At 40.2% G+C, this 27,460-nt stretch overlaps 1 protein-coding gene across 3 annotated transcripts in view; it reads right to left on the bottom strand.

Annotated features, from left to right (window-relative positions):
• fbxw7 (F-box and WD repeat domain containing 7) overlaps positions 1–27,460 on the bottom strand; it is a 113,592-nt gene that overhangs the window by 27,148 nt on the left and 58,984 nt on the right. Inside the window, exon 1 of one of the 3 annotated variants that reach the window (XM_085458986.1) lies at positions 2,137–2,680. The exons of the other annotated variants lie outside the window; for them this stretch is intronic. Within the exon in view, the coding sequence (XP_085315112.1) occupies positions 2,137–2,175 (39 nt within the window). The 5' untranslated portion in view covers positions 2,176–2,680. Of the gene's footprint in view, positions 1–2,136; positions 2,681–27,460 lie in introns of those variants that run through there. 3 annotated transcript variants of the gene reach the window in all.

The raw sequence follows: 27,460 nt of genomic DNA, 5'->3' as shown, positions 1-27,460 counted from the left end.
GGAACCATAAAAACCTGAAGTAATTCATGAGGGGGAGGTACAGAAAAGAAACTCGAAAATTTGGCAACAAGAATGCAAATGTAGTCCAAGCTAGGCAGGTACATAGCTTGTGTTTCCTTTGTCTACATTTTTTGCTTGTGTGATTGCTGAATAATATAAAAAGGGGTTTATAAGATATTCAGGATTGTTAAGACTGGGCTCTTAAACCTGGCTGCCTTGTTCCTAAAGTGGTGATCTCACTGCAATGGCAGTTCAGTAGCCAAGGAGAGCCTGGGTGTGTGAATGCATGCAGAGGGTGTGTATGTGTGTGCGCGCGCGTATGTTTTTTGTGTGTGTGATTCAGAGTGTGAGAGAAGAGAGGGGAGTGCTGGCTGGCTTTGAGTGTGTGCACACACATGTAAGAAAACCTCAAACTAAATGCGGGCATGAAAAAATAATGTGTAACCAGCCTGTTCTGCAGCTTCAGCCTGGGAAAAGGTAACCAGAGAACACAGTGTTTGTAAATCACCACCAATCAGCCGTCCCCCTCCTTCCTCTGGCTTCCCCCCCACCCCCACGTCCCTATCTGGCCAAAAGCACGACAGATGGATATGCAGAGAGTTAATGATATTTTAAAGACAGCGATCATTCTTACATAATGTGTTGATTCATTTTAACGGCGACTACATCCTGCAGCATCAGTCACGAGAAAAGGCTTTTCTCATTTTTCAAATTGTGTTTTCAAGCACTCGTCAAAGAGTTTCTCCTTATTTCAATCAGCATTATTTGAGGCACAGAAACGCTTGGGATCTGAGAGCTAGTTGAAGGAGTTTTTCCAGGACCAAAACTGCAATCAAATCAGAAACACGGGTTTGAATTCATCCTCAAAAATGAGAGTCTGCTACTACGAGCCCCGCAAGCAGCACTAATATATTTGCGCTCTGCAGGATGACTTGAAAATCCTGATACATCTGAGAATGAGTACATCCTTAAAATGGATGGAGAATACAAATGAGCATGAACATTCAAATCAATGAAGCGCTATTCATCTATTAACAAGACTCTCGTGCAATTATTAGGATTAACTGGATAAAAATCCCCCACCCCAAGGGATATTTTGAACCGCGTTTTAAAATTATACACGATTAACGAATTTGTTTACATTGTCTGAATTATAAATTCTCTTTCATGCTTTTTTTTTGTTGTTTTCCCGCGTTTGTTTGTACTCTGCATTTTCCAGCTAAGAGAGGACGATTTTTATGGCTGCAATCCAGCATAATACACCCAACATCCTTGAGGATATTCTACCTCATGCTGTCTGACACAGTGACCCATTATCTGTAGTTGGAGCCTGAGGCAAGTGCAGTGTCAGGGAATTGGCTACTCCAACAGGCAAATGCAGGCAGACTGATGCATGCATGCATCTCAAGCAGTTACTTTGGTCAGTGGGAGATAGCCACTGCTGCATAATGTACAATCATAACAACCCTGCAAACTGGGCAGGACTGCAGGGGAACCTGGGCGTCTGAGCTTGAAGCCCTTATTTCTGAATGTACCTAAGCATACATGGGGCTCCATCAGCGCTGTATTACGTAAAATGTGTAATTGCTTAAGCACCTACTAGGGTCTGTGAAAGGGAGGACCCACAGTTGATGTACAGGTGCAGAGCATCTTACCAACACTGATGGGAGGTAAGGGGGGAAATACATTAAAAAAAATAAAATAAAATGGGGGCTTCGTTCCATTCAGGAGTGTATAACGCCTAATTATAAGCACATTTTTATCGGGGATTGCAGAATTAAACACCCCCAAAGCAACAACAAATTCACCAACGCGATGAATGTCACCCGGAACCGCGGCGGTGGCGGCGTTTATTTACACAGCCGAAGTTACTATGACGGAAAGGACGTCAAACGGCTTAGTAGCGTATTAAAAGATTTTAACGCAACGCTAACACAACATTACGGCCTGGGCAATTAAAGAGGCATCTCTGGGGGTCTGCTACAATGCTGTCCATCCTCCGCAGTGGCCGTACGATCTGCCGCGAGAGGCGCGTCAAAGATAATGTGGGCGACAGAGCGAGCCAAACACACGGAGAGAAGATGAGGATGTGCCGGAGGTGACACGGCGGATAATACGAGAAGAAATCCTACTCACTTTGTAGAAAATCATCTTTAAAGTGCCGTAGAACCCCATCCTTGTAATCCGGTGTGTTTCCCCCCCTTTTTCCTTTGCTTCTCAGTGACAATCGGTGAAGTCCAAATCTGCGTGCGCGGCGGCGAGATCGCTCTGACAGTGTGAGGGCAGTGTACTCTCAGGTAAATCCGACGCTGGCTCTGATGTGAACATGCTCGGGCACGTCACCGGACTGGCGTGCATGCAGTAGATTCCACCGGTAAAGACATGAGCAGGGGAAAAGAAAAAAAAGAAGTAGTAGAAGAAAGAAAGAGGGGGGAAAGCTCCGTCGTATCACGTCGACTTGAAGGGGCTAGGTCGATGGGTGAACAATGCACTGCGACGATTCCGGAGGCTTGTGCGCCGCCGAGCAGGGAGTGAACAGATGAGGGGGAGAAAGAGGGTGATACTCGGCAGAAAGGGGGAGGAGTGCAGGAAGAGAAGCGTCAGAGCACAGAGCAGTGCCCTCTTCCTCTTCGCAGGCTGCACGACGGCTCCTACGAACGGGATCGGATTACAGCCTCCCCGCTGGAGACGACAGGAATGGTGCAGTCCAGCATTCAACACTGTGCGCAGCGCATCCGTCCGCGAGCGGAGCACCCGGGGACATATGCGTAGCAGGCGACATGCAGCACACACACAGAGACCAGGTGGGATACGGACTTGTCTTCACTCGTCGCATCAAAGGCGGAACCCCCCGCCAAACGCACACACACTTGTTGCAAGCTCCAAAAACACACAGGAGCCATCCTCTGCGTCAAATTATACTGAAGATTACATTTATTACGCACTGATGGAAAGTCAAAGTCCTCTCACTACACCGCTCACTTCTCATCACTAAAAATGGGGATTTTTATTTTATTTTTCATTTTAAATTAAACGTAACAAAATATCTGTTTATTAAATATTAGCGCTGTGAATGATCTGGCTATTTTTAGGTTATTCTAATATTTTAAAATATCAGAAAGTGCAAAAGCTGGCCCGTGACAATTTGCCTTGCTTCCTTTAATCTATCGTTTTATTCCACTCCCAGCACAAATCCAACATGTATTTCACTGTCATGTGAGAAAACCTAAACGTTGAGAGCTTAATTGGCTATTTCTGCCTAGAAAAAGTGACCCAAGTGATTGATATATTAGTAATACCCAAAGGTATACATTATAAAAGACAAACAAATTAGCTAAATATTGGCCAGCAACAGTTCAATTCTCACTAGGCACTCAGACCGCACACCTCTGCCAAAGCCGATGCCCAGTATTGCCATTGAGTAATTTGGATTTTTACAGGAATTTAACATATTCTTTCCACGTGCTTTGGCTCTATATAGGCTTCTGCACCGGACTGCTGCATTAAAATGACTGTCAACAGATCACATGACAGAAAACAGTCAGCCATTAAAACCAATCAGGCAATATGTGAATGGATCTATATCTGCTGCACCTGCTTCCTGCAGGACAGTATTTGCATTTCAGGATGGCAGATAATAGCCAACTGCACCTGTCCAGTTACAAACACTATGTACTGCTGATAGCTTTACAACTATGATTAGAGATGGGAAAATCCACAACCTTAAAATGGGAGCTTTAGTTTGAGCAGGTAAAGATAATCTGTCAAAACACATTCAATGTTCCAGTGAGATTTCTGCTCACTGGAACACCGAACCAAGTAAACAAACCAATGATGCTCCTCTGCTTAGCCGTTCACAATAAACACATTCAAATGCATTTGTTTGAGTAATTTGGACAACATGACTGGTCATACACGACAATCCTTTCTGATTTCTCAACATTTTCTCCTACAAAAAGGTTTTTGACACTCGGTGCAGAGTTTGTACTACACCATTCGTTTCAAGTGGTATCCAACATTTGCAACACTTGACCTCATACGACATCAGCTTCAGATCATCGAAACTGCGGAGACAATGAAGGGTCATGAGATGGGCTCTATTCACAGGTGACTGTGCACTGAGATCTGGCAGCCTTTCAGACTCTCCTGGCTTACACCTGTAATTACAGAGTGACCTAGCACAGGTGGGAATTTTAAAGCTGGCAAAGAAGAGATGCCTGGTAAAAATCTAGCACAATCCGAGTTACATCTTGAGGCTTATTTTGCATTGTAATGTGCCTAAAGGGTACTGTATGACACATGATTTATTGTTTTATACAAGGTATACTGGGACTTGGCTAATCTAAGCATTACAGACACTAGGACACCACAGCAATACCAACACAAAAGATTTCAAATCAGTGGACGTCAGGGTGCATGAGACAAAGCGGTTAGGAGCTCTGTGTGTGTGTGTGTGTGTGTGTGTGTGTGTGTGTGTGTGTGTGTGTGTGTGTGTGTGTGTGTGTTTAAGGTGGCTCTCATGAGAAAGGCTCTCTCGATGCTATCGGCCGGCCCAACCTTTACACTGCACATTGGAGTGCTTGGTATGCGAGCAGGGTTGCACGGTGGCCTTTGAATGGTCCGTGGCCTCCTTTGTCACTCTCCTTCTGCCAGTTGGTAAAGCATTAACAGGCCCCCTCCCTGCTGATACCAGTCTCCTGCTTATCAAAACCAAAATCCTGCACAAAGCAGGTGTCGTCTTCTCAAAGCAAACTGCATTTTAAAAATCTTGTTCATTATAATCAACAAATGACAAACAGGTTACAGACCTCCCATCAGCCAGTTGCTGATGGGAGGTCTGGAATATTTAAACAGAGGAAGATGTACAAAAATAGTAATTTCATTTTAGCACAGCATGCTTGTGGATAAATGCAAATGCTGTGTTATTCGACTGTGCATAAACAGACAACTTGGGTGCCAAGCTTTTAGCACATTGCCTCAGATATTGTACAAGTCTGCAGGTAAGATAAGCATCCTCGGATTGGCTACCTAGTCTGATCTTCCCATCAATCTAGTTTTTGATAATCTTTGGATTAGTATATACTTAATATATGCATTAAAATATACAGATTTTAGAAGCAAGGCCATAATACTGACATTTAAAATGATGTCAGACATTGCCTTAAGTCTGAAACAATTACTAGATTAATCATAAATTACAGAATTAAGGAACAGCCATGAAAGCCCTCTAGCTGTGGCCTCTCAAATACAAATACAAAGTTTAGTACATATGTAAATATCTCTGGCTGTTAGGCTGCTGGTGACTCAAACTAAACTTTTCAAACTATCTGCACAACTTGGGCTTAAAAAGGAAATTGAAAATGTACACCAGAAACCAAACAATTAAGCAGAAAATTTGAGAAAAATAATCCTTAATTAGGAAGCTGTCACAATAATTTAATTGCTGCACTTTGTGATAAGTGAAACACTGACTAATTAGAGGTGTAATAAGTAAAGCCTCACAGCTGTTTTGCAGGATTGGTGACTGGAACGATTTCCAATCAACAGATGTTGGTGGGAAAAAAGCTGAACTACAGGAGAAAGGGGCTTTCTTGAGAAAATGTTTAATGTGAGGTGGTGAACTTGAAGGAGGAAAATACTTCTTGGGCAGCGATGCATCACTAAATGGGGTCATGTCATTGTGCGATTGTCTTCTCTGGACAAAAAAAAAAAAAAAAAAAAAAAAGAAGCAGAGGGTCTGCATTCAGTAGATTTTCCTCAAATGGGTTAAGTGTGATCCCCATGCCAGACTGGACAGATGCAATCTGTGTGGGGGAGGTTTAATGAATAAGGAAATCATGGATCATGGCATTCTGTGGTGGATAATAATGGCATCATCTGCATGGAGTTGAATTAACATATCCTACAGCCACCCACGCGACTGAGACATTCAAGTTTGAAGGGTTCAGGTCAAAAAGAAAAAAACAAAGAAATTAAAGCAAGAGGCTAAGGCATCTCCCCTGTGACATCAATAGGCTTAAATAAAAATAAATGGAGAACAGAGGTCAGTATTTGCAGTTATCGGCAATTATTTAAGAAGTGGAAGTGGATGCAGCATTTTATAATGTATAGAAGTAGAGGAGCCCTGAGAAAATAACAGGCAAAGGTCATCACAATGAACATGAAGACAAATATATATTACAGCTCCAACACTAAAGTGAGAATGATTACAGTCAAAGAGACAGTATCCAGTGTTTGTCCCTCAGAGGCACATGTGTATGCACTATAAAGGCTGAAGACATAAGAGCAAATACTGGCCATAAATAACACTGCATTTTATTTGGGATTCACAAATGAACAGAACCAAAAGAGGAATTTCTCCCTTGTTGATGAAGTTAGCATAACCTGGTCAGCAGAAGACATGTAAAAGTTTCATATTTTTGTACAAAAAGGAAAATAGTTTTCTATGGTGTTTGCAGTAAAAAAGTAGATAGAGATAAAGCATGCACCACAAAGGAAGGCTTCCTGAATACAGCGGCCATTCTTTTATTCAATAGAAGTTCAGACTTCCTGTGCACTTCTGCTCTCATTAGGTAACTACAAAGATAAACCTGTAATGGTGCTACATCTCATGCAGAACTGGGATGTCCAGATCTCTGTTCAGCCTCCCTGTTTTGTCATAAAACAATATTACTGGAAACAACAGCCATAATGTCTCCTCCCTTTGTGTACAACTGACACTGACCACAGAAACAATTGCAGGGAAATAGCAGACGCAGCTAATTTCCCCATAGAAAACATTGTGGTCTAGTGTGGGTGCTTAGGTAAAATGACAATGTGGCCTCAATACATACCCAGAATAGATGGAAATCTGCAGACTGAAAGCCAAAATGGGTAACAATTGTTCACACTTTATAAATGAGTTGACCAGTAGCCTTTCTTAATTCACAGCTCCGCAAATCTCTGAAAGAATGGCAACATAACCCAAAATCTGGGGCATAATGACATCTGATAAGAAATAATAAATCTACACATACTGCTTTTCTATTTTCCTCTAAATCCCCCATTCAAACTTCTAAAATTGAGACTTGGCACATTTTAACTATGTGTAAACTGTGGTAATTTTAGTGCCAGAAAAAGCATTATCAGCTAATCTCTTTCATGTATAAAATAAAGCAAAAGTACAGTTCTGAAGTTTGAAAATGACAGACGCAGAAAAATGCACGCCCTGGCAAACTACAGCTTCTATAACTTTAGATGACTCAGTTTCATTGGTTCTCCCAAAGGGTTCATTTTATAGGAGCACAGGCAATGAAGACAAAGTAATCAATGACTGAAATTGTGTCGCTTTGCCACTTAATGATGCTCTCAGTCATTATGTTGTCCAATCAAAGGCATCATAGCTAAACCCTGAGGCCATCATCAAAGTGCCCAAAGCACGTCAGTACCAATCAGTGAATATCCCAAGCTTCAGCCAGCGGGTGGAGGAATTGGTGATTGCTGACATGGTTTGAGTAGGACGCGAGTCTTTCAGCTTAATTAGAGGCATTTATTTTTAATGATCCTGATTTTTATTACCTCTTTTTGTTGTCTGAAAAATATTATACTCATACTCCATGTTACAGACTATGGCAGAGACTATGGAAAATCCCTGCAAGAGAATAGGGTGACAGAGTCTTTCTTACACGGCACAGTCTCCTCCAACAACCACCAAAACACTGCACATGTGCCGACAGCTCATTCACAGGTGATACTGCCCGTTTCTCTGCCACTCCCTGTACAGAGTGCTGCAGAGAGAAAATGTCTGAGGCAGGAGAGCAAAATCTTGTGGAGTTGTTGCTAGGCAGGTTTTGTTAAAAAAAGTTATTAAAGGGATATGAACAGTCAGTACATCTAGCTACAAAGTTAACAAGGCAACAGTGAGATGAACTGAAGTATATTGAGCAAGATGTCCAGCACCAAAGGTGAGATTGTATACATTTAGAGTTTAAAAAACACAAAAACAAAAACCAGAATCCCAAAATTAAAAACTAAATGTTAAACCAAAACACCTGAAAATATGGGTATATCTCTAGATGATAATGGTAGCTGGTAAGTGTCAACATTTATTTAGGGACGCTTTAAAAGCTTTAAAGTAGCTTTTGGCTCCATTCATTTGAAGTAATTAAACTTATCCGTCCAATAACTTAATAAATGTGCCCTTAAGTGTGTGTGTGTGCATACCTGTGAAGGCAAACTGTACAGGAAAAAGGTCAGTGTTACTGTTGCCCTCTCTTTGTAATCCTCTTCCCATGATAGGCCTATGTGGGTTTTGCATGTGGATACAGCCTGGACTGTCCTATCTCATTGAGAAATGAAAGAATGTTATGGAAATGTGAGAGATGAGCCAGGTGAAACTTGGCCAGGGCTGGCATCAACATTTACACAGAGTGAATAAACCTCTTTAATCGTCCAGAATGATCACTCTCCTATCCTAGATGAATCAGAGAGTGCCAATTTGTGCCGCCTGTCATCTGAGGATCCCCAAATATGCTTGAGAAGGTGGCGGCAAACTGTGTGGGGGACATTCTCACAGTGGCTCGGTTGCTTGCCTTGACCTGAACTTGCTACACAAACTCGCTCGTCAAGCTGGCTTTGGTACTTCCCCTCTTCTGATACTGATCTCATCTGGAACACAGTCTACACATACTACTCTTTATCTCTTCAACAAAGCAGTAATTTGCTTCTTTGCTGTTCCAAATAAAAGGTTTCAAAAGGAAATGTGCATGAGAAACATCTGAAGTGAGATTTAACCTTTATCTAAGCGGATCAGAGATCAGAGATTAGAGGATGCTATTGAACCGTCTGGTATAACCAGTGAATTAAGCACAAATAATGAACATTTACCCTTCTTTTAAGCTTTAGCATCAAGATTTAGTAGGCAAGGTAGCAGCGTGGCTTTCTGGATGGCAATGCTGATTTTAACAAAATATGGATGGTTACGAGAAGATGAACTTTTCTTCTAGCACATCTAGAATGTAACATGTTACTTAAAAGGTCAAAAGTATCAAATGGATTGAAATTACATTTAGTACATCACATGCACACCAACTCACTGTGGCTCCATAAACATGCCTTTTATTCAGCCACACTGTGTATATTACAGGTGGGCAATATGGCCTTGGAGTTATATGATTTATGATGACATTAAAAGAAAACGACTGAACAATGTTTCATCAGTGGTTACAGTAATAAATACTGCTGCCTGCCAGATGCAAACAAAATGAAGGGCACTTTCCATCCTCCTTTTACAAGGAGCTACTGTCATTGATGACAAGCTACCTATTCGAGTGTGAATGTACTGCTACCAGGTACCAGCAGCATTACAATGCAATAGCAGTGACACAGCATAAGTAAAATATAAGCAAAACAGTAGCCTAGGCTGCACTCTCTTGGGAAATTCTAAGGAAAAAAATAATACAACTGTTTAACACTTTAGCAAAAACTACTGTAACTTCAGTAACTGCAGGAGCTGCACATTAGTGAGACAAACAAATACATTTTCTACCTGGCATGTCAAGTCGTTTAACCAGCTTTTAAATCACTCCTTTACCACCATGTTAATGACATCAACTGCTGTAGAACTCGCAAATCATCATCAAAAGCACCTGTTCTCGCCCTTTATTTTGTATTTTTTTATATATAATATATTTATATTATTTGCATTCATATTTAAAAATATAAAAATAAAAGCTTTTTTACAATCCATTAAAAAAAAAAAAAAAGATTGGCCAGCAAAATGCTAAGCCACTGACCTGAAGGTTGTTAGGTTGGACACAGAGTTATCACTATTAATTAACGTCTGCACCATCATAACGTCTTGTTTTCAGCAGCACAAAGACTTTGCATCAAAGCACAGGGCAGTCTTCAGAATGATATGCTCACTTCTCTTCACTGCCGCCACCACATTCTCCAATGCCTTCGAGGAAGACCGTAAACCTACTTTTTTTTTTTTTTTTTGGCTTTAGTTTAGACTGCATATGTTATTTGACTTTGACCTTTGACCTTTACTTCAGTGTATTTAGATAGTTTTGCACTTAAGGAAATACTTTGTGTAAAAAATACATACATTAAAAGTACACTTTTATCATGGCAGGTAAATACAATACGTTTGGTTGACAGATGAACACACTGCAGTTTCTAAAATGGAAACCTATGAACAGTTTATTTTGAAAGACATGTTTTCACTTTTGAATATTAATTATTGCTGATTCATGAGACAGTTATTTCTTATCCAATTAATTGATGGAATAATTGATAGATTGCACGATTACTAAAATAATTAAAAGCTGCAGCTCTATTACAGACTGTAACATCTTCATTGTAACAATCAGATAAAAGAACAAAGATTGCATGGCAGCTTTCTCGCACTGCCGAGACACTGTGTGAGTGTCTAAACTTGCTGAATAATGAAGCGCAACAAAGAGTAAACAAATCATCAGCGCAAGCAATTTCGTCTTGAGGACAAGGTGTAGCTCCAGCCTCTGCCTTTTCTGAGAGTCAAACTAAGGCGAGTCCTTCTGGCAGGTGAGCCTGACTGACCAGCTAATCTGGAAAAAATGCGGGCCGAACATCTTTCAAGTTTGCTCAGCTGAAAGTTTCAAACACAGCCTTTGTTTGGTCAGTCTTATTCAACTAGCCGAGGTTAGTGGAGAGGTGAACAAAATAAACACTTGATAGCAGTGAAATACGTGACTCGCATTTTGATGCGCAATACAGTTCGTGATAAGTACATTTGATCTTCTTTAGACATGTCCACCGGCCATGTTGCGAAAGCCAAGGCTCTTGTCTAAAGTGTCTGTTCGGGATTACCGTTATCTGTGGTGGCCCACTAGCAGAGTGGGTGATAGCAACCTTTTTAGTGCTAGACTTGACTGCTATCAACTCTCATGTCTGATGCCACAAAGTGAGATTCAAACGACTTTATTTGGAAAGAGAGAGATCAAACAGGCAGCACATGAACATTTAGACATTCATGGGCCTCTGTTGGTTAATAAGAATGACGCAACATGAAAGCAATGCAGCTGCATGCAGAGTGTGGAGTGGACATGGCCTCAAATATCAATGACTAAAGTAAGCATGTTTTTGTGATTGCTATATTGCTGTAAAAGCAGGTTTTTACAGCACTAGCATGCTAAATGACAAGCATATTACTTTAATTCATGCACAATTTTTAATAAATCTGTTTAAATGTACCCTACCTACCTACCTTATCTAGAGTAGTTCCACAGAAATGTATTCCCTCTCCTATTCTATGTCCTACAAATTATAAACAGGAAAATCGATGAATGATCGAGATCAATTCCTTTAAGGGAATTATTTTCCTCTGTATTAACCTGCTATTGTTTCTGTCAAATTCTACCAAGGGTGTACCGCAACTCAGAAATGATAGTGAAATGTTTCTTGTAATGCTTCACATTAACAAAAACCCACACAAGAATAGTGATCGCAAAGGACATGGGACTATTACTTAACAAAACAGTCTGAGGCAAACTAAAAAAGTGCTTGAGGATAAAGAATGCACGAGTAGACAATCACAAGGAAAGCAATGGTTCAGGAAGCATACGAGCTATGGGATCATATTCACCATTTAATTTGCCGTACTGGTAGGACTGAGGACTGAGTGACCTTTTTGGCTCAGGCAATGCAAGTTAAGAAAAGAAATGTTGGCTAGATATTTTATACACTAGGGAAACACTGGACCTTACTGTTTTCAAAAAGATCTGGTCATGCTATAATGCATTAAAAAAGGAAACTGATGAATTTTTTTGAGCAAGATGGATAGATGGATGGATGATAGCAAAACAGAGATGTCTCCCAAGATTTGAAAGGCTATACAGAATGACAAGGATCAAGGATCATAAAGGTTTCATTTCAGGAAAGGAAGAGGAGCTGTGAACCATGAAGGGCTTTGCAAGCCTATTTGTATCCCCTTCCCCTATCATGCAAAAGCAGACATATATCAAACTATTGTAGTACCTTTAAACAAGAGATGCAATGATTACTGACATATGCATTCAGTCAATCCAACAAATAAAGATCACAGGTAGAAAATTATGGTATCTAAACTACTGCAACAAAAAAGACAGAAAACAAACAATTAACACAAACTTGAAGCTTACTGTAAGAGACAAATGTGACAGTTAAAACCTTCTGGGTGAACAGGCACGCAAATTTTTTAGTTTGTTATTAGAAATACTGAATACAATTTTAAGGCCAGTGCTAGAGGTTTTGCCATATACCCAGTAAATGCTGGGATGGAAAAGACTTTTTATACAAGACTGGGGCTCTGAGGAGTTGGAGCTCGTGCTGAACAACACAGAGACAGAGGTGATGAAGAACCGAGCAGCGGATCTTGAGTTGATGGATACGTGTTTCAATTTTTCTATTGGTTAGGGATTTGTGCTAAAAGATTACATTTTGCCACGTCAGTCGGCAAAACATTAGCCAAACTAATTACTGATATTAATGTAAAGCACCTGCTGTAAACACATTACACAACACCAGCTGTACAATAATAACATGTACAGCAGCACCCCTGTCTCTGCGTAACAGGATGTTGTGAACAAGAAAAGTGGCACGACAAAAGAGGGAGAGAGCGGACAGCCCTGTGAGCCAGCGTGATTCTGCAGTATTTTGATCTAGAGAATGAACAGCACCGTCAGAGTAATCTAGCATATAACCAGCGGATCAATATGAAACCACATTTCCCAAAGGCATGCAGACATTAAACGGCAAGAGAACAAGGGTGACGCTAGCCACACTTGGCAGAGTAATCTGAGATTATGTCTGAGAATTCCTTTAATCGTCATTGACATTTGAAACCGCTGAAGAATCTGAGAAACTATTTGCTATATTGCAATATTTGTATGGACACTCACTAGAATGTGCATAATCTTGAGTGTTTTTTCACTTCTAGAAATTCAGTTGTTCCCTTTAATTTAGTCTCTTTCAGGTAGCTAGGAAATTGAATGTATGGAACATCCTTAGTATATTTATGGTATTTGAAAATGCTGAAGCTTGGTATACTTAGTGCTTATCAAATGTGTTTACGTTAAATCCACTATTAAAATGTCCATTTTAATGATGATGTCCTGAGTTACTGGATCTGTAGCCACATGAGCTGCTATCCAGAAAACACATTTAGCACATTTTCATATGCATATTAGGGATGCGTTAATCGCGTTAAAGTGACGTTAACGCAGCATTTCTCCGTTAACGAGTTAACGCGGATCACCCTTTGCGTGGGGCTGGACGGCGTCAACACGATAGCACGGTTAGCTCGATTAACGTGTTGACGCCGTCCAGCCCCACGCAAAGGGTGATCCGCGTTAACTCGTTAACGGAGAAATGCTGCGTTAACGTCACTTTAACGCGATTAACGCTGACAGCCCTATATATATTATATATACAGTGGGGCAAAAAAGTATTTAGTCAGCCACCGATTGTGCAAGTTCCCCCACTTAAAATGATGACAGAGGTCAGTAATTTGCACCAGAGGTACACTTCAACTGTGAGAGACAGAATGTGAAAAAAAAATCCATGAATTCACATGGTAGGATTTGTAAAGAATTTATTCGTAAATTAGGGTGGAAAATAAGTATTTGGTCACCTCAAACAAGGAAAATCTCTGGCTCTCACAGACCTGTAACGTCTTCTGTAAGAAGCTTTTCTGTCCCCCACTCGTTACCTGTATGAATGGCACCTGTTTGAACTCATCATCTGTATAAAAGACACCTGTCCACAGCCTCAAACAGTCAGACTCCAAACTCCGCCATGGCCAAGACCAAAGAGCTTTCGAAGGACACCAGGAAAAGTATTGTAGACCTGCACTGGGAAGAGTGAATCTACAATAGGCAAGCAGCTTGGTGTGAAAAAATCAACTGTGGGAGCAATCATCAGAAAATGGAAGACATACAAGACCACTGATAATCTCCCTCGATCTGGGGCTCCATGCAAGATCTCATCCCGTGGGGTCAAAATGATCATGAGAACGGTGAGCAAAGATCCCAGAACCACACGGGGGGACCTGGTGAATGACCTGCAGAGAGCTGGGACCAAAGTAACAAAGGTCACCATCAGTAACACACTACAACGGCAGGGAATCAAATCCCGCAGTGCCAGACGTGTTCCGCTGCTGAAGCCAGTGCATGTCCAGGCCCGTCTGAAGTTTGCCAGAGAGCACATGGATGATACAGCAGAGGATTGGGAGAATGTCATGTGGTCAGATGAAACCAAAGTAGAACATTTTGGTATAAACTCAACTCGTCGTGTTTGGAGGACGAAGAATACTGAGTTGCATCCCAAGAACACCATACCTACTGTGAAGCATGGGGGTGGAAACATCATGCTATGGGGCTGTTTTTCTGCCAAGGGGACAGGACGACTGATCCGTGTTAAGGACAGAATGAATGGGGCCATGTATCGTGAGATTTTGAGCCAAAACCTGCTTCCATCAGTGAGAACTTTGAAGATGAAACGAGGCTGGGTCTTCCAACATGATAATGATCCAAAACACACCGCCCGGGCAACAAAGGAGTGTAAGAAGCATTTGAAAGTCCTGGAGTGGCCTAGCCAGTCTCCAGACCTCAACCCCATAGAAAATCTGTGGCGGGAGTTGAAAGTCCGTGTTGCTCGGCGACAGCCCCAAAACATCACTGCTCTCGAGAAGATCTGCATGGAGGAATGGGCCAAAATACCAGCTACTGTGTGTGCAAACCTGGTAAAGACCTATAGTAAACGTTTGACCTCTGTTATTGCCAACAAAGGTTATGTTACAAAGTATTGAGTTGTATTTTTGTTATTGACCAAATACTTATTTTCCACCCTGATTTACGAATAAATTCTTTACAAATCCTACCATGTGGATTCATGGATTTTTTTTTTTTCACATTCTGTCTCTCACAGTTGAAGTGTACCTCTGGTGCAAATTACTGACCTCCGTCATCATTTTAGGTGGGGGAACTTGCACAATCGGTGGCTGACTAAATACTTTTTTGCCCCACTGTATATATTTTTTTTTCACATTTCATCTGCACAAATTTCAACAATATAGCTCCAAAGTAAGAGTCCAGATGCCTAACTGTCCTTCCTTTGGCACTTTATGACACAAAATAAAACTAAGGTGACCCCTAGACTGAAATCCATTACCAAGTAAATATTTTGCTTTCAAAATTACAAAAAGGTTGGACACTGGATAAAGCTCACTGATTCGGTTCAGCCTTTGTTGCAGTCTTTTCCCACTGCCGCCTCCAACTCAAACAGCTTCTGACATTTCTTCTAATACTTGTAGATCCCGCCTACACACCAAAACTACACAAGCAACACCACTTTTCTACTTCCTAGTTTGCACAGAATAAATAGGAAAAATGCTGTACAGGTCATCTGGAAAGGCACCTCAAGCAGCTGTAGTACGTGTGGGTTTTTTTTTTTTTGCTGATTTATGTGCTCATGTGTGATGTTCATGCCATACATAATCTTTGAATATCATCAAAGTCCCCAAGAACACCTACAACAGGAAAATATAATGCATACACGCATACGTCAGGCAGCGCAGTGCAAGTTCCAGGTTTGGGTTAATTTAGAAGAGAAAAAGAAAAAAAAAGATGCACAGTGACTAAACTACAACACATTTATTATTTATATAGCATTCATTCAGGATTAAACATGTTTCACTTTTTGACTTCACCAGCCATGTACTTTGTAGGCACTTCTTAATATTAACACAGTACATGTTATTAGCATTTTTGATAGTATTATATTTGCTGTTCTGAAATATTTGGGCCTAGATTATATGCCCAAACCTTTTGTTGATGAATTCTGTGTAGAGATGCAGATGGCCTGGATTATCAATAGACAACCATCCTGTTAGTAACTGCACTGTAAACACAAGTTGTTAGATTAACTTGAATACTTGAGGTCAAACTACAAACATGCAAAATTTAACCTGCCATGATGGATGTGTATCGTTCATTCAACCTGTCCCACACACTCAAATGTATATGAGATGATATTAAATCATCATCTCACCTGAGAGAAGCAAGTGAAAGCAAAGCAGAATCTGCAGAGCTACTGCAGACACAGAGGCAACAGATGGCATGACAAAAGTAAATATGGCTTCCTGTTTTAATAGTGCAAGCACTCCCGAAGCCAAGAAGCAAGCACAAACAGTTTACATTTTAAAATATTGTTTTTAATTTTGCTATTCATGTCAGGATTGTTAAAACACAGCTAAAAAGCTTGTTTATATCGAAATGGCATAGCAGCAGGCGACCATAATGTGCTTTAGACTCAGGGGACTTTGGTCTCTGTTGAAGGGGCTTACTCATTACAGATTTCCAGCTGCCATCATTACCACACAATCTTCTACCTCTTATGTTGGGTAGACAGTTGTCACTTCTTTATTTTAGAGGTTAACTTGACATGTCACGCTGTCACTTCTTTTCCTCTACGTTTCCCCACAAAGAGCCGACACTGCCAACGGCCCAGTCAATGAAATGAGCACGAAAGTGGAAACTGGAAGTGAGGTTGGAACAATTTCCCAAAAATAGACTTCTCTGCGCGCACAGCATCATACTCGCACACCGCAAATAGCATGGGTGGCTTTCTTTTTTTCTTTTTTCTCCTCTGCTAAGAAACCACGCCATCTTCTTTAAGGGATGTTGCCCTGCATTTCAAAAATAGAGGCACACAACTGGGGGTTGGGGGGGTCAGTACCACACAGAGAAAAAGTAGAGTAAACTGAACTAGCACAACTAACAGAGTTGGTTATCCAAGCCTCTCAGTCTACATGGTGCCTGAATGTTTCCCAGGACTTAAAAATGAATACAAGATTGCGATCTGAAGTTCATGAACCCTCAGCTAAACTGAGCATCCTAAGCAAAGGATGTTCCAGTCAAAGGGCATTACTATTCCAGTCAATTTCTATTCTGTCTTCCATGTTTCATGACCTTTAAGTAAAATTCAACCTGAAACTCATGACTTCAAATGTCAAGGTAAGGGAGCAGCTGCTTAGAAAATGGTTCCTAAGAAGTGACGGTTGAGCATTTGTTGTGATCCGTGTTACGGCAGTATTTTGTTTGAAACCAAGCAGTCGGGATATATGAGGCTGAAATGAATGTCTTATTCAGAATGTAGACGACAATTTATTTTACATTTTCACTGATGACAACACATTATGCAAAGAGTGCCTTCAAGGTAAACTGACATTTTAGTTCTGAAATAATGTATACTGAAAAGTGCTTTGACCACATTCTTTTTGCATCTCCTTTATCAGTCATTTAATATTACGTTGCCTGCACATTTGTTCTTACCAAACTTCCACTTCAAGGCTTCCCATCAACTATAAAACAAACCTTAGAGGGTTTTAATGATTTTTCCCTTAATGTCAAAACCTCAACTCTCTGTACTTTCCGTCACGTCCAACCTTTCTAATCCTACAGTCAGGCTGGGAAAACAGTGGTTGGAGACCACAGGACGACCAACATTACTGCGACTGTGTGCAATGAACGTGCAACGCACTTTGGCTCCGTCAAAGATGGGGGGACTAGCTCTGCAACCACTCTCATCTTCAACTTTGATGCATCAAGATGTTAATAAAAGAGCAATAAGATGGAGTCTGTCTGCTACGACACAAGTTGGCAGTGACATGCAATTCATTTGTGATGATACTGATAAATTGGCGAAAATCACGAATCTGTTGCCATCTGCATATACACAAATTCACATCAACTACTTTCAGATAGCAGAAAGAACCTGAGACATTAAACAGAAAGCCAGAAATTCCTCCACAAATAGTGATTAAGCACCATCCTACGGAAACTGTAACTGCAAAGTGATATAAGCACTTGGAAACCTTGCTTTCATATAACCACAATACAACAAAAATTGGTCCCCTACTGCAAAAAGACAACGCGGGTGAGTTGTACTCGTTGGCGTAGATCACAACCTGTTGACTGCAGTTATTTGCGAGCCTTTGACATACACGTTGCCTCCCAAAAGATGGCCTGTACAATCGCCTTGCAAATGAAAGTGTTTGCTGCAACTATTATAATTGAAAAAATAAATTCAATGCAACCACCGCACAGCCATCTATTTTTCTGAGTCGCGTGAAGGTTGTTGTCCTACGGTTTACTTAAGTGTGACTGTGCCACAAATACTCCTGTTCATACTTTTCTTTTTAAGGCTGAAATCCTTACAGATCACAAAAATACAGCTTCATTAAATAACACCTCACTAATGTTTTTAAAATACACACCCAGGTAGAATATAGAACTCAGGATAAATCCACAGCTGTTTTAGTAAACTTCAGCGCGAGTTTTTCAAAGAAACATTCAAGCCACTGCAGATGTCTACAGACGAATTAGAAAAATGTCACACATGGTAAGGATAACAAGTATATATTTATTTTTAAATTATTAATTTTTTAAATGTATTTTTATCACGTTAGTTATTATAGTATTAAGTAGTTGTACAATGTAGCTGATGGAGAAAACTAAACTCACTCCTCCTGTGTGTCACCGGCACTCTTGCATCCCATCAGCAAGCAGCACTGATCAATGTTCCTGACAAGCCAAAAAGCGATCATTAGCAAAACCTTCATCAATACAGTTCATTTATAACAGGCGGGGCTCATCACAGCCATTCAGCCTTGACCCTATAGATGACCTTTAACTTTCACAATAGGCAGCTCACAATAGCTGCCATGTGCCGATTGGTTTAATCTCCCCAGCCCATCTGCTACTGCTGCTGGCTGTGACTTGAATCGGGGGAGAGGAGAGGGAGTGCCCAACTTCCCTCTGAAGCTCCTGGGTGTCTCTCACTACATCCTGTGGGACAGCTGTATGTTAATGTGCACAAGAGGCCGGGGACAGCAGCAGTCACTGGGATTGCCAGGCAGACACAGAACAAGGAACCCCTTCTCAGTGGGCAGCCAAAGGCATGAACTTGGCAGATTAGACATTCAGGAAACAAATAAGGCTCCATCACAGAAGGACACCTCAAACAGCCACCACCAAACACACAAGACTACAGACAGCCACCCACTCCTCCCCCCTCCCAAAAAAAAAAAAAAAAAAAAAAAAAATCTAAAGTGAGTGATGAGACTGAATACGTCTTCCTGCTGCTTTGTTGTGTTTTCCTTTTGAAAACTAAATACATGCAGTAATTGGCACACAACAGAAATCCCAGTCCCCTTATCCCTTCACGGTATAAGAATACTAAAGTAAGTGAAAATAAGAATCTGTTTTTTTTTAAGCCAATAAAACTATGGTAAAGTATTTTCCTCTCTAGTGGACTGTGTTTCTGAAAAAGAAGCAGACAGTGACAGGAGACAGGAGTGTTCAGGTTGGACCAGCACAGTAAAACGTTGATGCCTGGGCGGAATCGAATCAATAATTCAAGGCCAGGCAAGTTGCAGACCCAATCCTGACGTGACGATGACGCAGGGGTTTGAGCAGCCATGGAGGACCCCGGTAATAGCTCCCCCCCTTTGCCTGTAAACTGTTGCCTGGCAACAGGATTCGCTCTGGCTGGCCTTCAGGCTGCAGTGTGCTGCCTCTGGCCTTGTCCAGGAATAAGGCTCTTGTTTGCTATTACAGTCAACCAATTCTGGCAAAGGGCGCAGGGCTCGCTACTCATTTTTGCATTCAGCAGAGGTTCATAATGAGGTTGACAATAAAAGCTTCAATTTCTAAAGAATAAGGTCAGCTTTACAACTTTTATGACAGAAATTTATGAAAGAGCTCAGTAAGCAAGTTTCTTGCATAGATGTGATGACTGTCAGCTAACAATGCCATGACGCACAAGACGTCGCAAACAATCTTTAAAAAGGAAATGGCCCAACTTCCAGAGTTTCATTTCTTTTATCGGCCATGCCATACGTCTCTGATGTAATTACCGACAGCATTGCTTCCAGCAAAATGGATTGATACTAAGCAGCCAGTCTCTCAAACAGCCATCAGTCATTGTTTTCCCCCCTGTACTATGCTTTAAGGCTTAAAATGTGCATCATGATTAAGATAATGTCACAAAATGGTAAAATGCTTTCAAAAAATTGATGCAAAGATAAAAGTTACTGGAAGATGAGGCAGAAAGAAGGTGGTGTTTAGCAGTATCAGGGAAGACGGCGTGCTCACTGGGGCAGAAAAAGGGAAAAAGAGTTTGAACTTTGGGCCTCGCAGCCTCACGTAAGATGCACCTGAAATAAACCATGTGCGCTTCACCTGCTGGCAAAATACTTTCCGTAAGTAAAAGTAAGTGAACAAGTAAAAGTCATACAGTTTTCCCAAAGCAAAAGCATTCTTGAAGGGTCTGTGAAAATTAGGTGGGCCTGTAAATCTCACATAAATCCCTGTCAGTTAATGGATTCATGCACCAAATTGCACTCTAGAGCCCCATATACAGTCTTTAATATAGTGCAAGTCAACTTATGAGCTTGATTCACCTCATCTTTGAGAGCGAAATCCTTTTTTTTTTTTTAAAAAGTAACAAATGGGGAAATCTGTACAATTATAAAAAATTTGAAGATATCTACTTAAAATCTGTCACAATTACTGGTTTTCCTCCTGTCTCCATAAACAAGGACTGGATTCATTTTACAGTTCACATGGGTACTTGACTAATGCAAAATTACTAAAGACAGATTCTGAACCTTTGACCCTGTAGTGATGGGACCCAGGCCCTTCTGTTGTCATGGTTTTAGTCATCTTGTCCCCATTGAGGTAATGGTCACTGCGAGTGAACACCTTTATCCTAATGAAACATTCTCATTCGGAGTGTGGTGAGCTCTTCCAAGAAACAGATGCCCCCATACATAACACAAGGATTCACTCAGTGGTTCTATGACTATAAAAAGGATGTGAATTATGGACTTCAGCTTCAGAGACTTTGGACCAAAGTGTTTAGGCTCCCTCATTACCAAATATAAGAATATGTTTTAGAATAAGAGTGATCGATTACTTTGTAGAATCAATACCAAAGTGCACTGAAGCAGTTCTGGCAGCATGACACATGGTGCTTACCCACTTTATTGCATCCTAAATGACTTTAATTCTTGTTTTCACATCATCTACATAAGAAAACACAACATTTTGGGGCTTTTAGTATTTTTTAAAATGCTAAAACAACTCCAGGGACAAGAAGAAAGACAATTTCCTCGTAATTATAAAGAGTAAAACAAACAGATGCACGCATACTAAAATCTGAAAGATATTACGGCAGTATGTGTGTGCATATGCCTCTTGTGTTTAAAACTTTATCTGAGTATTTATGTTTTTTGGAAGAATTGAATTTTGTATGTGTTCAATAACCTCTTTGATTTTCAGTTATTAGAATATCACTGACTTTTTTGTGATCTTGCCCTCAACTTTCTGCAATCTCTGCAAACTTTTGTAACTCTTTAAAATTTAGGATGAAACTTAAAGGTAAGACCATCTGGACTCTTCTGCCTTCAGTCTGCCATCTTCACGTAATCTTCAGTGATACAAGACAATTCTTCACATTACTGGATGTTAGCTTTAATGTTTGCTTATGAAAGAAAAATGAGAATTTAAGAAGTACTGAAGACAAACATTGTACTATCTGCCACTGCACAAAAACAAATACTGTGAAATTAAATGTCTTTTGTGATTACCTTGAACAAACCCCAAGGTTTTACAACATAGTTTCCTGTTTCACGGTTTGTTAAAGGTCCATAAATGACAAAATGCTATAAAAGCCTGGCAGCTCTAAAGGTTGTAAAAGCTTGAACTGTAAAACTTAAATTTGTACACTGGCACAAGTTGGGAGCTCAGCTTAAAAGATGAAAAGACAAAGTAATATAGCCTAATAGTAAATAAAGGTCAGCTGATATGCATTCCCTTCACATTAAAGGCTGATTTTACCGGCAGCGCCCAATGAAAACGTCAAATTCATGTCTCTATCACACATAAAAAGGCAAATTCTATTCAAACTGTGCTTCTCTTAGTGGTGGTGAGAACTTTGTAGCTGGCGCTGACTTGGCAGATGCACCTACAGCTGGCTAGGGGGATGGAGTCGCAGCACAACCTGGCCACAAGGAGCTCTGGGCTCCCGGTGGGGTCCTACTCTCCCACACTCATTACAAATTAAAGAGGCCAGTCTGACCAAATCAGCACTTTCTGAGATCCACTGTAGCATGCTGATCTGAGGAGGTGTGGAGAGAGGCCCTGGGAAGATCAGGGGAGATGAAGCGTGAAGCACACAATGTGGGTAGCGAGAGCCTTAAGCGACTCCACTATATCAAACTTCATCTCCACTGACTTTTATATGCATGAAAACTTTGTGGATTTAATATTGTGCATTTTCTGGCTGAAGAATTCAACCTGACATTTTGCATCCTGAATGTTCAGAAAAATGCTCCAGTAGGATTATAATGTAGATGGCCTAATTTCTCAGCTCTGAATACACTTTTCCCCACATTTTGATTGACTACATGTGCCAATGGCAACAGAAATGATCAGCATGTCATGCAAATGATGGTTCCTATATCCATCAGCCTGAGGCGCAGTTCTCGTTCTTGTCTTACGGTTTTAAGAGAGTAATCGGGTTTAATTGTTTTTTTAATTGTGTTCAGGCTGATCAGTTCATGAGAGGGATAATTCCAACCAAGGAATATTTCAGTTTGGGCCTATTTATTCTGATTAAGGTGTAGGTGAATTTAATATTACTCAATCAAGCTTATTAGGTATAAATTTAAAAGGACCCTGGGGGGATTAAAAGTAGCCCAATCAACAATAAGAAATTTTAGCTATTAAAAACATGATTCAGGTTTTTATTATGGCCTTTGCAAATGTCTTATGAGGGACAGAAAAGAATTCAGTGCGTTTGCAGGATCAAAAGAATCACATTTAAAAATACAGCGTTGTACTCATTTTTATGTCTTGATGCAGTCTCAATCATCCAGGAAAGTAAATCTCCAAAAGTTGATTCTGTTCATCTGGACGTAGCGTTTTGTGGGAGAAACCAAAGCAGCTAAAACAGCACAATGGAATACAATTTTGCGTCTTTCTTGTATGATTCTGTAATAGAATGAAACAATAATGCCAGGAATAAATAAAGACAATAAATTGAATGAATTACGAAACACTCATTTTATTTCTATTAGATCTGAAAATGTTGTGTAATACTACAACCTGAAAAGACAAATAGATTGCGTTGGCCTGTACAGGAGATAAAGAAATAAATTAACAACAGCTGTTAAATGGAATAGCCCAAATCACCAAAGTAAACTGGACCTGGGCTTGTTGCAGGGATCTGAAGTTACTAAACATTTTGTGAGCGTATGCACTAAAACTTAGGACCATAATAATAAATATGTGCGTGATGAAAGTTGGGCAGCACGCTAACGTCCTTACTCCACTCTGTATGCTCGTATGGGTCTGACCCTTTCACTCCTTTGATTTTTTTCCTCGTACTTTTTTCCCCCCTTCTCGTCACGTCTGTCTTTGTACGGACCTGCCGTGTTCTCCGTCGTTTTGAACATAACTGTTTTTGAGGCAAATAAAATGCAAGTAGGGATTAAAACCGCAGAATTAATGATTACCGCTGCTGGAAATGCTAGCGCTTGATGCAGTGTTTTGATTTTGTTGCCACGGGTACCCACAAAGCAATGCGCGAAAGTCACGTGGTCTGTCAATCTCTATTCCTGCGCCCCTGAACCAAGTGTAGATGTGCAAAAAGCACTTTGGTGTACAATGAGGCATGTTATACAAAATACTTTCAGTGCTCAAGTAGACTACAAAAGCGCTACATAAGAACCAGTCCATCTACCATTTACCATAATATAATGCTATAAATTCCCAATTCTTTTTTGTTTAACTTCAGAGTAACAAATTTGGATAACCTGGGAGACGGCCGTGTTTTTCCATTTTGTTAATGGTAAACAAAGTGGGAGGGGTAAGAAACAGTAATGACACAGCACTAATTACATCAGATCTGTTTAAATGAAAGGCCCCGGATGTTGCTGCCCAGTTAGGAAACACAGTTGGAAAATCTAATGTAACCATAGAATCCCCTTCACTGCCATCCATCACAATAATATAGCAGACCGCTAACACAGTTCCAGAGGGTCAGCGCTGTGTGCATTTCTGCATGCGTGGAACCCATCATTGATTTTCCATTTTGTATTAGTAAATTAATCTCTATAACGTGCTCCCTCTATTCTCATCAGAGGAGAGAATATTGATTGGTTTGTTATACTGCCTTAAGGAGGTCTTTAATTGCTAATCAAAATTCACATTCAGCAGGGAACTGCATCAGGATAAATATTCAATTCCTGGCCATGCAAACAAAGAAACAAACTAACAAACTGAGCTAAACTGTTGGGGGACCGAGAAACACAGTACAGTCACAAGTTGTGACCTTGTGTAATTAGTTTTCATTCATTTGAAAAGCCTGTCATGGCAAAGTGTTCTTTTGCAGTTGTAATGTAAACTTTCAAACAAAAGAAAACGTGAACAAACATGATCACTTAAGATCAAAATAGGCTGTATGTGGACCACGATGTAAAATGCATTTGACATCTCTGTCCTAGGGGAACAACCACTGATTACTAGCATGAATTTATAATTTTCAGGATAACACTCCTTTAATTGCTGTTTGTCTAATAAACACTCCAAACCTTTAATCTACTCACTCACTGGCCCACTTGTTTGGCCTTTACAGGTCATATTGACCTAAATACATTTAGTTGCTGCCATGTGATTGGCTCAGACACTTGAGAAGCATTTGAACAGGTAAATGTAGCAAAGCAGCTGTTGCGTTTATATTTTGTTGTCCATTATACAAGACCAAATCAAGAAAACAGCAACTCCTCGTAACAGACGAAGAAAGGGGAAATATTAAATCAGTTTAAAAGTTTAACTAACCTGCAAAAACTAAGTAAATTTAATACCGTCACAAGTTCAAAGGTTTGGTAATACTGCAGTTCATATCAAGAAAGAGGTTTTGCAGTGTTGGTTCAAACAACATGTGCAATAGTTTAGGTTTTCAGTGGCTGAGAATTCTCAATTAAAACTAAACTTTAAAAAAAACAAACACTTTGCAGAACTGTTACGGTCACTGGAAATCTAAACTGTGCTGTAAAATGGGCGAGAAATTCTAATTATAAAAAGAAACTGAACACCATCTTGGTGGAAGAATACATAAAATAATTAATTGTGACATGCTTTTTGGGTCTATGGTCTAATGTCTGAGCAATATGAGAGGGTGATAACATCCGAGAGAATAGTGGAGGGTTTCAAGTAGTGCTTTTACACACCATCATTGTGCCACAGCAGCAAAATAATTTTCTTTCATGCCAAGATAAAGTGTGTATACTCTGGCATATGCCCTCAGGCAGCAGAATATAAGAATCGATATGAGAAGCTGAAATGAGATTCTTACTCTTTTCTACATGGACAATGCTTTTATTAAACGTGTGGTGAAAGCAGTCCTGAGCAGTAAGAATATGTATGGGGGGGGGGATTGGATTAAGTTTGTGTTTCTCACCTTGTTTAATCAGAAATCACGCGCGCACGCACACACAATCAAACAGGGCATTCATGATTTGAGTATTTTTGGTGGTTATGAATATAGAGCTGCATCAAGTGTCAGATGAGGCTATACGGTGCTGTGCAAAAGTCTTGAGCCCTCATATATTGCTAGTAAAATTCGAAAGTAAAATTTCAACAACAACCCCAGTTGTTGTAGTTGTTGGTTACAGTATGCAAGGGAAAACGTTTGTACAACTAAGTCACCTTTCTTTTTCAACACAGCCTGAACTTTGTCAGGCAAATTTTCTTCTAATTTCTTTAAGTCGTCTTCAGGAATAATTCTCCAGGTTTCTTCAAGGACACTCAAAGCTTTTCTTTGGATGTTGGCTGCCTTTCTTCTGTTCTCGGTCAAGGTGATCCCACACAGCTTCAATAATGTTGAAGTCTGGCCTCTGGGGAGTCAAATCCATGACCAATGGTGTTCTGTTGTGTGTTTTTCTATCCAGGTATGCTTTTACTGTAGTGGCAATGTGTCTGAGGTCATTCCTATACTTTGGTACTTCATGGTGGCTCAACATGTGACCTTTTTGCATTTATTTATTGAGTCTGGTCTGGGAGAGAGTCCTGTAACTCTGTCTTCAAAATACAGTATATAATGACCAATGCTGGGCAATTAATTATATAGTTACTTCTTCAAAAAAGTAACTGAGTTTTGCAAACATTAACGTTTTTTGCAGCTGTTTCCCTAAAAATGCAGCCAAGGCGTTTTTTTAAATAAACATTTCATTTTATTTATAGAACAATCAGCTGTTCTGCATCAAATTTGATGCCGCACAAATTGTTTGTGCCACTCCAAAAAATTATTTCTGTCCACTATGAGATAAAGGAGAACAACAGCCTGATAACCTGCAGGCCTGACAACAGCAGATGTATCACTCCTGTAACACCTGTAACATTCAGCAGTCGCCTCATTGTTCTGATACACACACAAAACTAGTGACTACACAACACCCTAACTACACAAGATTTGCGCCAAACATGGCAAATCTCTCACATCTCAAAACACCGCCGTCACTCCTAAAACTTCCCCCCTTCCTAAACAAATGCCATGTTGTCATATCATTTTTTGATTGGTCGACATGGTGGTGGAGGGGGGGTGTTATTGCTCACAGGCTGAGAGTGCTTTCAAGCATTTTCCTTATAAAACGCCGTTTTTACCGTTTCTTCGCGCAGTAAATATAAACAACAATAGCATTCAGGAAGAAAACCAAACAATGCAGATATTTTTATCATAACTCTGGTTTTTGTGGCCTATCAACACAATTTAAAAACTGGTATAAAGTCCACACTTTTTCCCTCAATTGTTCCGTCTGTGGTTGTACACGTTGTCATTAACGTGGCTTCACTCCACATCAGCCACGCCGCTTTGCTAGCTAAAACACCGGTGTCGGCACATAAGGACGCTGTCATAGCCCGTCGACGTTGATTAGCTGCGTATATACGAATGTGAATCACATCAGTGGCTGGACTATGGGATAAGGTGGCATCGTTCTAATCCCATACTGGAGCAGCCAGTCACTTACTGACTAACACTGCAAAACAGAATTGTTAAAGTATTAATTTTAATTTCAATTAGAGCTGGGCGATATGAGATTTTTTCATATCACGATATGTTTTTTTCATTTCAGGCGATAACGATATCTATCACGATATAAGCCAAATAACTATATTTGTAAGATTTAAATGTGCCGTTGCTCACAAGTAAAATGTGAAATAATCAGCAGCTTGTTTTGATTTAAATATTTATTTCCCATAATAAGTTCAACAGGGTAGATGTACTTAAGGAACATGAGACTTTTTCAGATAAATAAAGGCAAATATTGCAAACTACACAAAAGGCAGCCGCTAAAGCGTTTAAGTTTCAAAATAGAACAAACGAAACAGACTAAATT

This window comes from Copadichromis virginalis, linkage group LG6 (genome assembly GCF_057382275.1).
Source record: "Copadichromis virginalis isolate Kocher_CV1m ecotype Utaka linkage group LG6, C_Virginalis_male_GT1.1, whole genome shotgun sequence".
Lineage (NCBI taxonomy): Eukaryota > Metazoa > Chordata > Actinopteri > Cichliformes > Cichlidae > Copadichromis > Copadichromis virginalis.
The sequence above is the reverse complement of the archived record's forward strand: the minus strand, read 5'-3'. Positions and strand labels throughout refer to the sequence as shown.